Consider the following 17,257-nt stretch of genomic DNA (forward strand, 5'->3'; position numbering starts at 1 on the left):
TTTTAGGGGCTATTTTTTTTTTACTTAGAGAAGGATATGAATGTACAACTTCATTCATAATGGCTGAATAACTTCATCCTTAGCATCAACTCATTTATAAAGGTGTCTGGGTTAAATCATTTTAAAGCAAGTGACTTAGCTTCCACCAAGGCTGTAAAATGGAATTTTATAGCACTCTGGTTCAAACATTAGAAATCTAGTCGTATATGCAAGAATTGTGGTTATTCAACAAAAGACGCGCTGCAAAATATATTAAACAAGCAATTATCATAGTATTGCAAGCAATCCATAAGTCCCCTACCGGTAAGAGCCCAAGCAACATTCTGAAGGGCCATTGGCCATTCACTTATGTTCCTATTTTAAGTAAATTTGTTGAAAAAGTTCTTTAAAAGTGATCACAGGAAACAGTTTTTATGTACAGACAGAAGGACTGAAGGACACTCTAAAGTTATTTTTTTTAAACATCCCTGTTATCAAAATATTACATTTTTTTTAAAATCCTATCATGATTGAAGAAGTTGGAGTATTAATTACCAATTTCTCAAAAAAAAGTCTAAGTTCAAAAGGGGCATAATTCTGGAAATAGTCTTGCTAGAGTATTGAACACTCACAAATGTTGAGTGATAATAAGAAACATTTATATGAAGTTTGAAGTAGATACATTCAGAAAAAGAAGTTATTAAAAAAAACAATGTTTTTTTCATGAAAATTTTAAGTTCAAGGGAGGTAATTCTAATAACTTTTGTGCTAGAGTTGTAAACCTTGTCATCACATATTGATGTGGTTGATGACAAGCAACTTATATTTAAAGTTTGAAGAAAATACCTTAAGAAATAAAGAACTTATAGTGAAAAAACTTAAAAACTAGAATCAGAAATCTTGAAATTAGACTATTTGTTGCCATAGCAACCAGAATTTTCAACATAGGAAGATAAGAAAAGGATGTGCATAATTTCCATACTGCCATCTACCATATGTCAAATTTCAAAAAATATTTTCAGTACTTTCTGTGTTATCACTGGATCCAGGTTATGTGTAAAATTTGCCATATTTTCAGTCTATTTGTTGCCATAGCAACCAGAATTTCCAACATAGGAAGAAAAGAGAAAAGACGTGCATAATCTCCATACTGCCATCTATCCATATATCAAGTTTCATAAAAATATTTTCAGTACTTTTTGCGTTATCGCGGGATCCAGGTTATGTGTAAAATTTGCCATATTTTCAGTCTATTTGTTGCCATAGCAACCAGAATTTTCAACATAGGAAGAAAAGAAAAAGACGTGCATAATCTCCATACTGCCATCTATCCATATACCACGTTTCATGAAAATATTTTAAGTACTTTTTGCGTTATCGCGGGATCCAGTTTTGTGGACGGACGGACTGAGGGACGGACGGACGGACGGACGGACAGACGGACGGAGGGGTAAACCTAAAGTCCCCTCCGGTAAACCGGTAGGGGACTAATAAAAACTAACCGTCCAATCAGATTGGACTCATCTGTGCTGGAACCATCGTACAGGGCCACTGAATCGTAGATACAATTTCGATGCTGCTCTATACTAAATGTATGAAAGGTGAATCGCACCACAAGACCGGGCTGTACTAGAATACTCCACGAACAGTTCACTCCGTGTGGATATACATTAGGATGGCCAGGAGACTGTATACTTCCTGTAATAGTTACATAAATCTGTGTAGTGTTTTCATAATAAATGTATAAAAGTCACGTCTGAGAATCTGTTTTCTTTATCTACTTGTTTTTCGAAAAAAAACTTAATCATGCCGGGCCATTGTCCTGTAGGCTATTATATCATATATACATGTATATCCTTTCTGTACCTACTTACCATTGTTTTTGTTAAAAGGATTGTTTAAGAAATTCCAATACATGTATCTAAGGAACTGATTTCTGACAAGATTTCTGACACGATTTGAGTGATATTTGAAATTTTTTTAGTGAATAAAGGGGGATAATTATGTAAAAATATAGCAGGTTAAGCGCCCATCATGAATCAGAAATACTTTTATTTTTATTCTTCAAAATGCTTATATTTTTGGAGTCTTGTTATAGTTTCCAAAAAGTTAGCCATTTACCAATTACCTGAACCTTTTTTTTCCGTCTGTTATTTTATTTTAGCGATAAGTACAATATAGTGATTTAGCGTTTTATATGAAAGTCAAAATACTACTTTGTTTACACTTTGCTACTGAAATGACAATCTCGCATAAAGCACCACTTCTTTTAGGTGGTAGGCATGTAACATGCTCGTAAACCATTATTTAAATAATACAAAACTCTTGTTTGCATATCATAAATAAAGAAAAATCAATTTTTTTTGAGGCATAAAGATTAATAACCCAACCTAAGTATTCACACATACCTGTTTCATCAGTGAGTTGGCCTCCACATCCGCCCTCGCCAGCTTCATACGTCGCCTCAAATCCTAGGTTCTGAACCGACCCGTCTGTAACAAACTTTAGATACATAAGATTTCCGGTTGTTGTCTGAGGGTCCGGTACTTGCGGGCCACAAAATGTTCCCATTACAGGGGAGCTACTTGAACCTCCATCCCGAACCTGGAAAACAAAAACAATATTTTTCAGTGAGCTTTTCATTCCATTGTATCATGCATACAATAATCTATCAATATGGCCGTGCCCATCGTAAAACAATAGTCTGAATAATGTAGATTTTTCTAAGTTCAAAAAGGGCCATCATTTTGTCAAAATTCATGTAAGAATTATGGGCCTTGGTCACTGAGCAATCCCATTCATAAGTTAATAATACATAAAATTATACATAATAAATTTTGTAAAACAAGAGGGCCATAATGGCCCTGAGGACGCTCACCTGTATATAGCCCCCCCCCCCCCCCCCCCGGCCAATTTTTACCCAAGGGCTTTTATTTCAACAGACTTGGTAGACACCCATAAGAAGATGTTTCATGCTAAACATCTAAGTTCTAGCTCATTGGGTTTTTTAAAAGAAGATTTTTTAAGTTTTTACTATACACATATAGTTAAAAACAATGACACCCCTGGGGCAGGGCCAGTTTTGACCCCCGGGCTTTTATTTGAACAAACTTTGTAGATATTTACTTAAAGATGTTTCATGTATAATATCTAAACTCAAGCTATTTGGGATTTTTCAAAGAAGATTTTTAAGTTTTTGCTATACACATATAAGGAAAATCAATGACCCCCGGGGCGGGGCCAGTTTTGACCCCAGGGCTTTTATTTGAACATACTTGGTAGACACCCATTAGAACATGTTTCATGCTCAATATCTTAGCTCTAGCTCTTTGAGTTCTTTAAAAGAAGATTTTTTAAGTTTTTACTATATGCATATAGGGAAAATCTATGACCCCCTGGGACGGGGCCAATTTTGACCCTAGGGCTTTTATTTGAACAAACTTGGTAGACACTCATTAGAAGATGTTTCATGCCAAATATCTAAGCTCTAGCTCTTACGGTTCTTTAAAAGAAGATTTTTTAAGTTTTTACTATATGCATATAGGGAAAATCAATGACCCCCCGGGGCGGGGCCAATTTTGACCCCAGGGCTTTTATTTGAACAAAATTGGTAGACACTCACTAGAAGATATTACATGTCAAATATCTTAGCTCTAGCTCTTTGGGTTCTTTAAAAGAAGATTTTTTAAGTTTTTACTATATGCATATAGGGAAAATCTATGACCCCCTGGGGCCCCGCCAATTTTGACCTCAGGGCTTTTATTTGAACAAACTTGGTAGACACTCATTAGAAGATGTTTCATGCTAAATATCTTAGCTCTAGCTCTTTGGGTTCTTTAAAAGAAGATTTTTTAAGTTTTTACTATATGCATATAGGGAAAATCAATGACCCCCTGGGGCGGGGCCAATTTTGAGCCCAGGGCTTTTATTTGAACAAACTTGGTAGACATTCACTAGAAGATGTTTCATGCCAAATATTTAAGCTCTAACTTTAACAGTTCTTTAAAAGAAGATTTTTTAAGTTTTTACTATATGCATATAGGGAAAATCAATGACCCCCCGGGCCGGGGCCAATTTTGACCCCAGGGCTTTTATTTGAACAAACTTGGTAGACACTCACTAGAAGATGTTTCATGCCAAATATCTTAGCTCTAGCTCTTTGGGTTCTTTAAAAGAAGATTTTTTAAGTTTTTACTATATGCATATAGGGAAAATCAATGACCCCCTGGGGCGGGGCCAATTTTGACCCTAGGGCTTTTATTTGAACAAACTTGGTAGACACTCATTAGAAGATGTTTCATGCCAAATATCTAAGCTCTAGCTCTTAGGGTTCTTTAAAAGAAGATATTTAAAGATTTTTCTTTCGGTTGCCATGGCAACCAGAGTTCTGCATGAAATGGAATTCTTTGAACAATCTTGATAGAGCTTCATACAAAGAGTATTCCTGCCAAGTTTCATTAACATTGGCCTTGCGGTATCATAGAAGATGTCCTTAGAATATTTAAAATGTGGACGGACGACGGACGCCATTTGGTTGGCCATCCTAAAAGCTCACCTGCACTTTGTGCAAGGTGAGCTAAAAACTTGTATATGTACGACAAACTACAAATACATATATGGTGTTAGATTATATTAGATAATATAGATTTGGATATACATGGATATCACAAACTGTTGGTGAATATAAATTGTTTATTAAAATGTTTAGAAACAGACTGATAGATTGTATTGCTCAGAACTGGCATGATAATGTAAATAGCACAAGTCGGTGCCTGGTCATTTATAATAACCAATTTAAGAGTTTTAATTATTTGTTTGTTTGTTTGACTGGGTTTTTTTCCTCACACAAACACAGTATAGGTCATAAGGCGTGGATGCGCAGGCTGGTCTGGATCCATGCTGGTCGCAAACCCATTATGTTGGTTTTGTCGTGACGCGGCTCATATAAATGTTACTGTTATATTGACATAACCATTTATGAATGCTGTTTTAATGGTTTGATATAATCATTTTGGGCCGGAGGCCTTTAATTATGAAATAAATAGTTGAGTTGTTTATTCACAGCATAAATCTGTTGATAATTATGATAAAATATATAATGGATAGTGTAAATATACATATTCCTGTTTATTCACTGTATAAACTTATTGATAATTATGATAATTATTATAATTATTTTTATGTTGCATTGGTTATCATAATTAACAGATTGGCAGTCCATATCATCGATTGAACAATGCTGTTAATATGCTGTTGTTTTTTCAGCCTGTAGATAAAAATATCCCACTGACGGTGGAACCGGTTGTTTCAGAACGTCTGTTGTATTGGATATAAATAAAACCCCTATATTTCAGTAGTTTATGTTTTAAAAAAGACTTACATTTTTCTGTTACCATGGTTTCATTATTGTCCGTAATAACAGTTACCTTAGGAACATCTTTTTTAACCTTTTATTTTTTTAACAAAATTTAAACCTTATAACTCAGTGCTTAACAATATCTTGTGACACATTCTGGAAAAATGAAAATCCCTCAAGAAAAATGAACATAAAACAAGAGGGCCATGATGGCCCTGAGGTCGCTCACCTGTATATAGGCCTCCCAACCCCCCCCCCCCCCCCAACGTTGCAGGGCCAATTTAACCCAAGGCTTTTATTTGCACAAACTTGGTAGACACCCATAAGAAGATGTTTCATGCTAAACATCTAAGCTCTAGCTCATTGGGCTTTTTAAAAGAAGATTTTTTTTAAGTTTTTACTAATACACATATAGTTAAAAACAATGACACCCCTGGGGCCGGGCCAGTTTTGACCCCATGGCTTTTATTTGAACAAACTTTGTAGACACTTACTAGAAGATATTTCTTGCTTAATATCTAAACTCTAGCTATTTGGGTTTTTTCAAAGAAGATTTTAAGTTTTTGCTATACACATATAAAGAAAATCAATGACCCCTGGGGCGGGGCCAATTTTGACCCCAGGTCTTTTATTTGAACAAACTTTGTAGACACTCACTAAAAGATGTTTCATGCTTAATATCTTAACTCTAGCTATTTGGGTTTTTTCAAAGAAGATTTTTTAAGTTTTTGCTATACACATAAAAGGAAATTCAATGACCCCCGGGGCGGGGCCAATTTTGACCCCAGAGCTTTTATTTGAACAAACTTGGTAGACACCTATTAGAACATGTTTGATGCTAAATATCTTAGCCATAGCTCTTTGAGTTCTTTAAAAGAAGATTTTAAGTTTTTACAATATGCATATAGGGAAAATCAATGACCCCCCGGGGCGGGGCCAATTTTGACCCCAGGGCTTTTATTTGAACAAACTTGGTAGACACTTATTAGAACATGTTTTATGCTAAATATCTTAGCTCTAACTCTTTTGGTTCTTTAAAAGAAGATTTTTTAAGTTTTTACTATATGCATATAGGAAAGATCAATGACCCCCTGGGGCGGGGACAATTTTGACCCCAGGGCTTTTATTTGAACAAACTTGGTAGACACCCATTAGAACATGTTTGATGCTCAATATCTTAGCCATAGCTCTTTGAGTTCTTTAAAAGAAGATTTTTTAAGTTTTTACTATATGCATATAGGGAAAATCAATGACCCCCCGGGGTGGGGCCAATTTTGACCCCAGGGCTTTTATTTGAACAAATTTGGTAGACACCCATTAGAACATGTTTCATGCTAAATATCTTAGCTCTAGCTCTTTGGGTTCTTTAAAAGAAGGTTTTTTAAGTTTTTACTATATGCATATAGGGAAAATCAATGACCCCCTGGGGCAGGGCCAAATTTGACCCCAGGGCTTTTATTTGAACAAACTTGGTAGACACTCACTAGAAGATGTTTCATGCCAAATATCTAAGCTCTAGCTCTTATGGTTTTTTAAAAGAAGATATTTAAAGTTTTTTCTTTCGGTTGCTATGGCAACCAGAGTTCTGCATGGAATTAAATTCTTTGAACAATTTTTAAAGGTGACCACCAAAGGAACATTACTGTGAAGTTTGGATGAAATTGGCTTAGTGGTTTATGAGGAGATGTCATTTAAAGTAAAAGTTTACGGACGGATGACGGACGGACGGACGACGGACGGACGACGGACGGACGCCGGACGAAAAGCGATCACAAAAGCTCACCCTGTCACTTTGTGACAGGTGAGCTAAAAAACAAAATCAGTTGGTGAAGATCACAGATTTCTTGCAATATCAGACAGGATTATCTACCGTTTACTCTGGTGGAAGAAAACCCTGTCTTAGACCCCCTCTTAGCTTTAAATGACGTCATTGCCGCGCGCATTTTATGAATGAATTGCATTCTTAGGATGACGTCACTTAACCGTTATGAATGAAGTTGTAAGTTCATATGCTACTATAACAAACAAGAGGGCCATGATGGCCCTGAGGTCGCTCACCTGTATATAGCCCCCCCACCCCTCGGGCCAATTTTTACCCAAGGGCTTTTATTTGTTTATTTGAACAGACTTGGTAGACACCCATAAGAAGATGTTTCATGCTAAACATCTAAGTTCTAGCTCATTGGGTTTTTTTAAAAGAAGATTTTTTAAGTTTTTACTATACACATATAGTTAAAAACAATGACACCCCTGGGGCAGGGCCAGTTTTGACCCCCCGGCTTTTATTTGAACAAACTTTGTAGATATTTACTTAAAGATATTTTATGCTTAATATCTAAACTCTAGCTATTTGGGTTTTTTTCAAAGAAGATTTTTAAGTTTTTGCTATACACATATAAGGAAAATCAATGACCCCCGGGGCGGGGCCAGTTTTGACCCCAGGGCTTTTATTTGAACATAGTTGGTAGACACCCATTAGAACATGTTTCATGCTAAATATCTTAGCTCTAGCTCTTACAGTTCTTTAAAAGAAGATTTTTTAAGTTTTTACTATATGCATATAGGAAAAATCAATGACACCCTGAGGCGGGGCCAATTTTGACCCTAGGGCTTTTATTTGAACAAACTTGGTAGACACTCATTAGAAGATGTTTCATGCCAAATATCTTAGCTCTAGCTCTTTGGGTTCTTTAAAAGAAGATTTTTTAAGTTTTTACTATATGCATATAGGGAAAATCAATGACCCCCCGGGGCGGGGCCAATTTTGACCCTAGGGCTTTTATTTGAACAAACTTGGTAGACATTCACTAGAAGATGTTTCATGCTTAATATCTAAGCTCTAGCTCTTACGGTTCTTTAAAAGAAGATTTCTTAAGTTTTTACTATATGCATATAGGGAAAATCAATGACCCCCCCGGGCGGGGCCAATTTTGACCCCAGGGCTTTTATTTGAACAAACTTGGTAGACACTCACTAGAAGATGTTTCATGCCAAATATCTTAGCTCTAGCTCTTTGGGTTCTTTAAAAGAAGATTTTTTAAGTTTTTACTATATGCATATAGGGAAAATCAATGACTCCCTGGGGCGGGGCCAATTTTGACCCCAGAGCTTTTATTTGAACAAACTTGGTAGACACTCATTAGAAGATGTTTCATGCCAAATATCTAAGCTCTAGCTCATAGGGCTGTTTAAAAGAAGATATTTAAAGATTTTTCTTTCGGTTGCCATGACAACCAGAGTTCTGCATGGAATTTAAATTTTTAAAGGTGACCACCAAAGGAACATTCCTGTGAAGTTTGGATGAAATTGGCTCAGTGGTTTATGAGGAGATGTCATTTAAAGCAAAAGTTTACGGACGGACGACGGACGGACGGACGACGGACGGACGCCGGACGAAAAGCGATCACAAAAGCTCACCCTGTCACTTTGTGACAGGTGAGCTAAAAAGTGCATAATGAGAATATAAGTTTTCGTAGTTTCTGTTCTGAAAATAATTGATATGTAATATGCAAGAAAAAGAATCAAACACCGGCTGTCGGTGCAGACGGGAATATCTAGCTCTCGGGTAACTGTTTAGTGGAAACTTGGCAGAGCCTCGTTACCGCCGAAAACAGTCACCCTCCAGCTAGATATTCCGGTCTGTAACGGCAGCCGGTGTAAGATTCATACAAGAGCCATGTCAACATGGCCATCCCCCGCCGAATGTGTTTGCTCATTGGAAGAATGTATATGTAGTAGAGCGGAATAATTCCATTTTAAGAGGTCTTTTGGTAATGAAAACTGATGGCTATAGTGATTACAGATTTGAAACCTATGTGAATACTGATGGCTGAAAATAACAAAGGGCAATTACTGAAAAATAATGCAGGGTAGGTTATCATTCTTGTGTGCTGCATCCCTCCTCAGTAAAATCTATCCACCTATGAAGTTTCAAGTTGATACCTCAAATACTTTTTGAGAAAAAAAATGAATTGAAAAATTAAGTATGAAAAAGAACAAAGTAACTCAAAAATTATAAAAGGTAAAGTTATCATTCTTGTGCAGTGCACACCTCCTGAGTGAGATCTATGCACCTATGAAGTTTCATTTTGATATCTCAAAGGCTTTTTGAGTTATGCTCTGGACAAAAATTAATTTTGAAAAATAACAAAGGGCAATAACTCAAAAATAATGCAGGGTAGAGTTATCATTCTTAAGCACTGCACTCCTCCTTAATGAGATCCATCCACATATGAAGTTTCAAGTTGATACCTCAAATACTTTTTGAGATAAGCTCTGGACAAAATAGCATGAAAAAAAAAACAAAGGGCAATAACTCAAAAATTGTATAGGGAAGAGTTATCATTCTTGCGCACAACATTCCTCCTCAATAAGGTCTATCCACCTATGACATTTCATGTTGATATCTCAAACACTTTTTGAGTTATGCTCCACTCAGGTGAAAAATTAGGTATGAAAAATAACAAAGGGCAATAACTCAAAAATTATGAAAGGTAGAGTTATCATTCTTGTGCACTGCACACCTCCTGAGTGAGATCTATGCACCTATGAAGTTTCATGTTAATATCTCATAGGCTTTTGGAGTTATGCTCTGGACAAAAATCAATTTTGAAAAATAACAAAGGGCAATAACTCAAAAATCATGCAAGGTAGAGTTATCATTCTTGTGCACTGCACTCCTCCTCAATGAGGTCTATCCACCTATGAAGTTTCAAGTTGATAACTCAAATACTTTTAGAGATATGCTCCGGACAAAAATGTCGGACGGAAGGACGGACGGACGGACGGAAGGACGGAAGGTCGGACGGACGGAGACTATTACTATATCCTCCGCCGAAATTTTTCGGCGGGGGATAATAATCACGGGTGTGACACAGTGTTTGGTCATGAGATACAAGAGCTGTCACAGGTTAGTAACCAGGGCCACATCTTATCAACAATCGTACAATTTTGAAATTCCTACAATAATGGAAATCTGCGGCGTTTGATAAGACACCAGCAATATCGTATAAGTGACATATGACAATCAAAAATAAAAATGGATGTACAAACATTGATAAGACAGTCCCTTGATATGAAAAATAAGCACTGCCCATATTACCAGACTTTTTCCAGTAGCTTATATTCTCATTTTTACCAACTGGTCTTCGAAATCTTCGATGCTACCTCATATCCTTGCAAGTTTTGAATCAAGATGTAACTTTTATTTTGTTTTCAACTGCGGACAAATTAGATAGATACCAAATGTATGCGCGGATCATTCGGATTTCCAATAAAATTGATTTTTACATCAAGATTTTTCCCCCATCTGCAAAAATTCCTTGTTATTTACACCCAAATTTCCCTTTTCCCTACTTTTGAAAAAGGCCCGATTAAGTTAACATGAAATGTTATGAAAATTGACATAGAATATCTTAGGAAAAGAGCCACATATAGTTCAATATGTTTCTTTAGATATACATATTTTATCTAATTCTCAATTTTTCAATGCAAGAGTTATGGCCCTTGGCTTAAGTCAGCATAAGCTGTGAATTCAAAATTTTATTTCATTACTTACATTATCACAAACATAATTCTAAACTGGTAAATTAATGAACGACCTTCTCAAAGCCATCAAAATTGAAAAGAAATTGGCACCCAGCTTATTATTATTCTGCAGCCTTACCTCTAAATAGTCATATGCACAATTTCCCTCAGAGGGTCCTCCCTCAATGTCAAAGGTGTTGAATGTCAAGGTCACCCTAGTTCCAGCTGGCTGATTTATGAAATATTCACACTCTCTGTTACTGGGATAAGGTTCGGGGAAATAGGGAGACCGGATCATTCCAGTTGGTGAAGTGAAGACTCCTCCACAGGCTGAAAAAAAAAGCCAATAGGATAATTAAGAAATAATATCCCAAAAAGTGATTTTATCATTTTATAGATTTTATCATTTTATTGATTAAAACACTGTTTGGAGTTCGGATGCGAGTAATTATATCACAAGTTATGATGCTGCACATCCAAACAACAATAAAATCACTGATTTAGATATATAATTTGGATTCCAATAAATAAATGCTGCCGTACCTGATATCAAGCTATATTTTGCTTGATATGTTTCTGTACTTATTTTCAGCAAGTTGCATTTTTAATGTTTCATCACAAATTGTCTAAATAGAGATCCTCAACAGTAATTTTGTTGAATATTTACAGACACTTTAGTTCCTTCTAAGCATGTTTAATAGGGAAAAACACGTGCCATGTAGGAACATATTACGGGTACAAGTAAAACATCTTTTTAATGAGCAAATGACTGATACTGACAATAGTACATTAACATAATGCTTACATCACAGTCAAGGCAGGTATGGGTGAACCAAAAACTGTACCATTTCCACAATGGCATGTTACGTATTTGTTGATTGAATACTATCTCATAGTCATATCTATACTTTAAACATTAATTAACTTTGCTTATTTTCTTTTTAGAGCAAGGCCTTTTCTTGCTTAAGCTTACTGGGTCTATTTTTGTGAAAAGGTCCCTGGAATAATTCGGTAAAATATTTGGCATTTTGGGGCATTTGAGAAATCTTAAAAAGTTAAAATCTTACTCCTTATCACCTTACTCCTGACTTCTTAGATTTTAGAATTAGTTTTGGTGATAGAACATACTCTTTTTGTTCTAAATATAAACACCTTGGGAAATTAAAACAAAAGCTGTCAGTAGGACAGCATACTTGACTATTCTTAAAGCTTGATATTAAAGCACCAGTATGGATATTATACGACTTTTTAACGTCAAAAAGGGCCATCATTCTGTCAAAATCCCTATTAGAGTTATGGGCCTTGGGGCAGTGACCCCCTATTGTATTCTCAAATAAGTGTGTTTCAAAGTTACAACCCATTTCCTAGTAGTTTTGGAGATACCAACTTGCACACAGAAACTTAATCAAAGTTAAATGATGCAGACATGTGGGTGAGTACAATAGCTCTCCCTTTTCTTAAAATAGTCACACTAATATGTTTCAGGAAAGTTTCAAAGTCCTTGGGCAAATCCCACTTCCTTCCAAGTTCATAAAGGTCTGTAAAAAACAATATGACTTCAAGATAAAAGAAATACATTTTCATGAAAAACAAGGCTTAAATAGAGGATATTTGTTTAGTTCAGTGTAAGATCGGAATTTATTGCATATGTTACTATAATTAGTAACAAAAATGCGTTTCTTTTTTTTGAATATGCCATGCGAATATCCCGTATTTGAGCAAGTGTGCCAATATGCCATATTGGCGCACTTGCCAAGTGTGCCAAAATCCCATATTGAGGCTATTTCCGGTCATCACGCACCTGTTGCCAGTAACGGCAGAACGTCAGCGCGTATATACACGTTACGTAATTGACAACCGCATTGCAAAAAAAAAATGGCCGTAGAAAGGACGTTGCAATCTTTGGCGAATCGCTTGATGGATTTAGATAATATAATCGAACAACAAGGGCAGCCAGCTGACACTTTTGCTTTTTGTTGAAAGTATGAAAAACGATAATACAAAAAAGAAAACCAAAAGTGATATGAACAGACTGAATACTTGGTTTCAAACTGAAGGAGAAGAACGAGATATTTTAGAAATTCCTACCACTGAGCTAAATATGTTGCTTGCAAGGTTTTTTATGAACTTGAGAAAGGTAGATGGCTCCGAGTACGAGCCAGACAGTATGGGGAGCATTCTCGCCAGTGTCAACAGATATCTAAAGGACCACGACTACGGAATAAACATCATGACCAGTGATACGTTTAAGCACACCCGTGATGTGGTTGCGACTAAAAGGAAAATATCCAAATCCCACGGAAAAGGCAACAAGAAAAATCGTGCAGATCCATTCACTGGTGAAGAGATCGCAATTTTGAAGCAAAAGGGGCTTCTTGGCAATGGTAAGTAAAGGTCCATAAGTTAAATAGGCTATGTCTTAACATGCATCATTCTGAAAATGGCCCGTGTCATCTTTATAAAATCAGATCTAATAGCTCTTAGCCTACATGTTATATTTCTAATGTTCATAGAATGACATATCTGCAGTAGATCTAGATCCAGCTGTTATTCTAGTAATACTGTTTATAAATAAACTATCTACCTGGTCAATGATGAACAATCTGATGAAATCCACAACCACTAAATATCCTACATTATGATTAACACACAATAAAATCACTAAAATGTCTTGTTTACATTAATAGCCGTTCATGTACACTATACATAGACTACCACAGTAAAAGTGACGTCATGAAAACTGTGACGTATCGTCAATCAATACAACTGTCAATCAGTCATAATTATCAATTTATTGTTGTCAGCATTGGCTATTCTAGAAATTCGTAAAAACCAGCATAAGTTCTTTCGATCTCAATATGAATAATGGCAGATATACAATAGCAGGGTAACTAATTTACTGCCTTCTATCGCATAATACTGTTATAAGATTTATCTTTATTTTTATCAACTTACAGAAACGTCTGAAGCTTTGTCTAACACTATCTGGCTGAACAACATTCTTCACTTTGGTTTACGTGGAAGACAGGAGCATCAAACAATGTTGTGGGGAGATGTAGAGCTACTTACAACTGCATCAGGGAGAGAATACTTAGCTTTTACAGAGAGACTGACTAAAACAAGAAACGGCATCGCTAGTGACCCAAGGGATTTTGTGCCCAAAATGTTCGCACAACCAGGTTTGTGAGTTTTATTATGTATAAACCGATGAAATTGGTGTTTTACTTATACATTGTATATCGTATAAATGATATCAAAATCGTAAAAATCGTAATCTATATTAACAATCTTCTAAATAGACAGGACATACACAGCTCATGTTAAAACTTGAAAACAACTCAAAACAAATCAAATTTAATCTAAAATTTCGCAAACATTTTAACTATGAAAAAAACTGTGTTTTATATTGATGGTATTGACTTAACTATCTTTGAATGTGCTTTGTAGGAGACAAGGACTGTCCAGTAGAAATGTACAAACGATATGCAGAAAAGCGCCCAGACAAGATGAAGACCCCAGACTCTAGGTTTTTATGTTGGGTTGAATCCTAACTACAAGCCAGGAAGTGACATAAGCTGGTTCATGAATTCGGCGATGGGCAAAAACAAGTTAGGAACAATTGCAAAAGTCATGTCAGAGAAAGCCAAACTGCCTGGTAGACATACTAACCACAGTGGGAGGAAAACAACTGTTACAGAGCAACTAAGAAATGAAGTACCAGCAATTCATGTTGCCAAGTTGGTTGGACATAAAAATCTAATGTCACTAAACTCTTATAACACCATGTCTATAGAGCAACAGATAACAATGTCTGATAACGCACACGCATTAAACAAAGTAACTGCATCAACATCTACCATTGCCAGAATGGAGGAGCAAGAAATGGCTGATACCGAGTTGGACACCGAGTTGTTAGCCGCATCTCAAGAAATCGAAGAAGCATTAAACAACATTGAACAATTTGAGAAAAGTTGTGAAAATAGTAGTGGCGCACAGGTTCTAAATCTCCCTATAGTTCATCATCCAGATGGAACATTAAGCACATGTATTCGGGATAAAGAAACATCTGGCAGAAAATTTGATCCAAGTCGAATGTTTGTAAATTGTACATTCAATGCTTCAGTACAATTTGTGCTTAAATAGAGACTGAAATTGGACATATTACATAGAAATCGAAAGAAGAAACTATATCTTTCTTTATTTTTATTTTCTGTGATTGCGCATGAAAGAGACGCTTACTTTGAATCAGTTATTTATTTATTTCACTATTATATTGTTTAATACATGAACTGTGGATTAACTATATATTTTATCTGCTTAAACATACATTGAAATATCTATTTTCAAGCAATTAATAAATATATTATAACAATTACTTTATTGCTTGATTTTATTCCAGTCTGAAAAAATGCTGCGGAACATATGCAATAAACAGGTCATTACATTTGGCAAGTGTGCCTTTAGTCCATATTGGCACACTTGGTTCGAATTTGCCCTCGGGCTAAAGCCCTCGGGCAAATAAGTCACCAAGTGTGCCAATATGGACTAAAGGCACACTTGCCCCATGTAATAACCTCTACATATTTCACCGAGTGAGCACCAAAAGGTATATTTCACGAGTGGCGCAGCCACGAGTGTAATATGAACTTTTGGTGTTCACAAGGTGAAATATATTTCGATCTTACACTAAACTAAACAAATTTTCTTTTTATTATATGCAAAGAAACGTTTTAAAAAGACATTAAACCTAATACTGAATGAAAAGCGCGCCAAATAATAATACAACGTGACGTCATTTACGACGTCACGTCATTAAGTTGGTACCCAGTTCTGTGCACGCTGTACCCAGTTCTGTGCACGCTGGTATTTCCCTGAAACAACGTAAGGGGCTTAAATTCAAAACAGTGAAATTATCAAAGTGGTAATTTCACTGTTTCAAACAGTGAAATTACCAGTTTTATATCACTGATATATTTCTATAAACCACCGAAAAGCATGTAATAAATAGCAATATTTTTATCAAACAGAATCCATAATGATTAACGTCATGTGATTTTATTATTAACATATAAAATATCCTCAGATCAATATGGCATCAGTATGGCATTACAGTGAAATCTGATACATTGTACCCCTTTGCTTTACCTTTTGATTTTCCATGACAACACTGTTGTTGTTGTTGTTGTTTAAACTGATATACATAATTCATTTTTTTTGACCATCAACTGTTATGTTTTCACTTGTGGCTATACAACTCATGAAATAACTGCATGTGTTCACTTAGTGAAATATATTTCAATTTCACAATGAAGTAAGCAAATTGAAATTCCATTGATATCAACATTTTATTAAAATACAAAACAAAATAAAATCTCTGAAAAAAATAATTATTGACCATTATTACTGTAAAATTCCTATTAAATGCCCCAGGGAGCTAAACACTTTCCCAAAGAGGGCCTTTTATTAAAACACAATTTTTCCCAAATCCAAAAATCATTGTAAATAAGTTTAGTATTAAACAAGTGTTGGTAATAACATGAAAAAGTGTTTAACTTTTTAAAGTGTGTGAACATTTTTGAATTTACTATAAAATAAAATGAATTCTGAAGGATTTGAATAAAATTATGTATTTACTCATGAGTTCAGCACTGATGTGTTAATTTTTTCCATTTCAAAAAACCTGGGGGTTGGGGCCTTTATTAGGGGAGGGGCAGTAAATAGGAAATTTATGGTATGCTAAGTATCCTATGTAGACTTGTCCATATTTTAGTCTACACATAAACCGGGTTATTATTTTCACGGAAAATTTCTTAAATAATGTACTGACTGTAAAGCGAACAGTGCAGACGAAGATCAGCCAGCACACCATGGTCTGCACTGGTTGCATGGATAGCCGCCCTGTAGGCCCTCCCAGAATAGAAGATCTTTACTTACAAACTTGCCATGTGGCCCGGAAACCAGCTCTTGTCACTGAGGCGTCAGATACGAATTTCACGTAGAGAACATTTTGTGTTGTTGTTAACGGTACTGGCATTGCATCACCACAGTAACGTCCCATCAGTGGCGCATTTTCGTTACTTCCATCTCGAACCTGTACAGTAATGATAATTATAAAGATAATTATATTATCAATATTGATTATAATCAAACTTATGATAATAATGAATATGAATGCTAAACCTATAATGATACAAATGATATTATTGATATCTGAATACTTAAACAACTAATGATTATAAATAATATTAACATTTTTAACCATTCACAAAGTATATTACATTTAAAACAAAGATAAACTGCCCTTAACTAAACAGAAAGTAAAATTGAAAAACATAGAAATGCTTTTTACTCAAATCGGACTGAGAATAACACAAACAGAAAGTTTTCAATGTATTT

The 17,257-nt window shown here is 35.5% G+C and overlaps 1 protein-coding gene across 1 annotated transcript; it reads right to left on the minus strand.

Annotated features, from left to right (window-relative positions):
- Positions 1-1,481: 1,481 nt before the first annotated feature.
- On the minus strand, positions 1,482-16,952 carry LOC132742842 (cubilin-like; the record flags this gene model as incomplete). Its single annotated transcript, XM_060731337.1, has 4 exons — positions 1,482-1,677; positions 2,388-2,583; positions 11,001-11,191; positions 16,796-16,952. Coding segments are annotated over 4 exons (740 nt in total), but the record flags the coding sequence as incomplete, so codon positions are not given.
- Positions 16,953-17,257: the final 305 nt, after the last annotated feature.

This window comes from Ruditapes philippinarum, unplaced genomic scaffold (assembly GCF_026571515.1).
Source record: "Ruditapes philippinarum isolate M1 unplaced genomic scaffold, ASM2657151v2 ctg17525_1_1_1_1, whole genome shotgun sequence".
Lineage (NCBI taxonomy): Eukaryota > Metazoa > Mollusca > Bivalvia > Venerida > Veneridae > Ruditapes > Ruditapes philippinarum.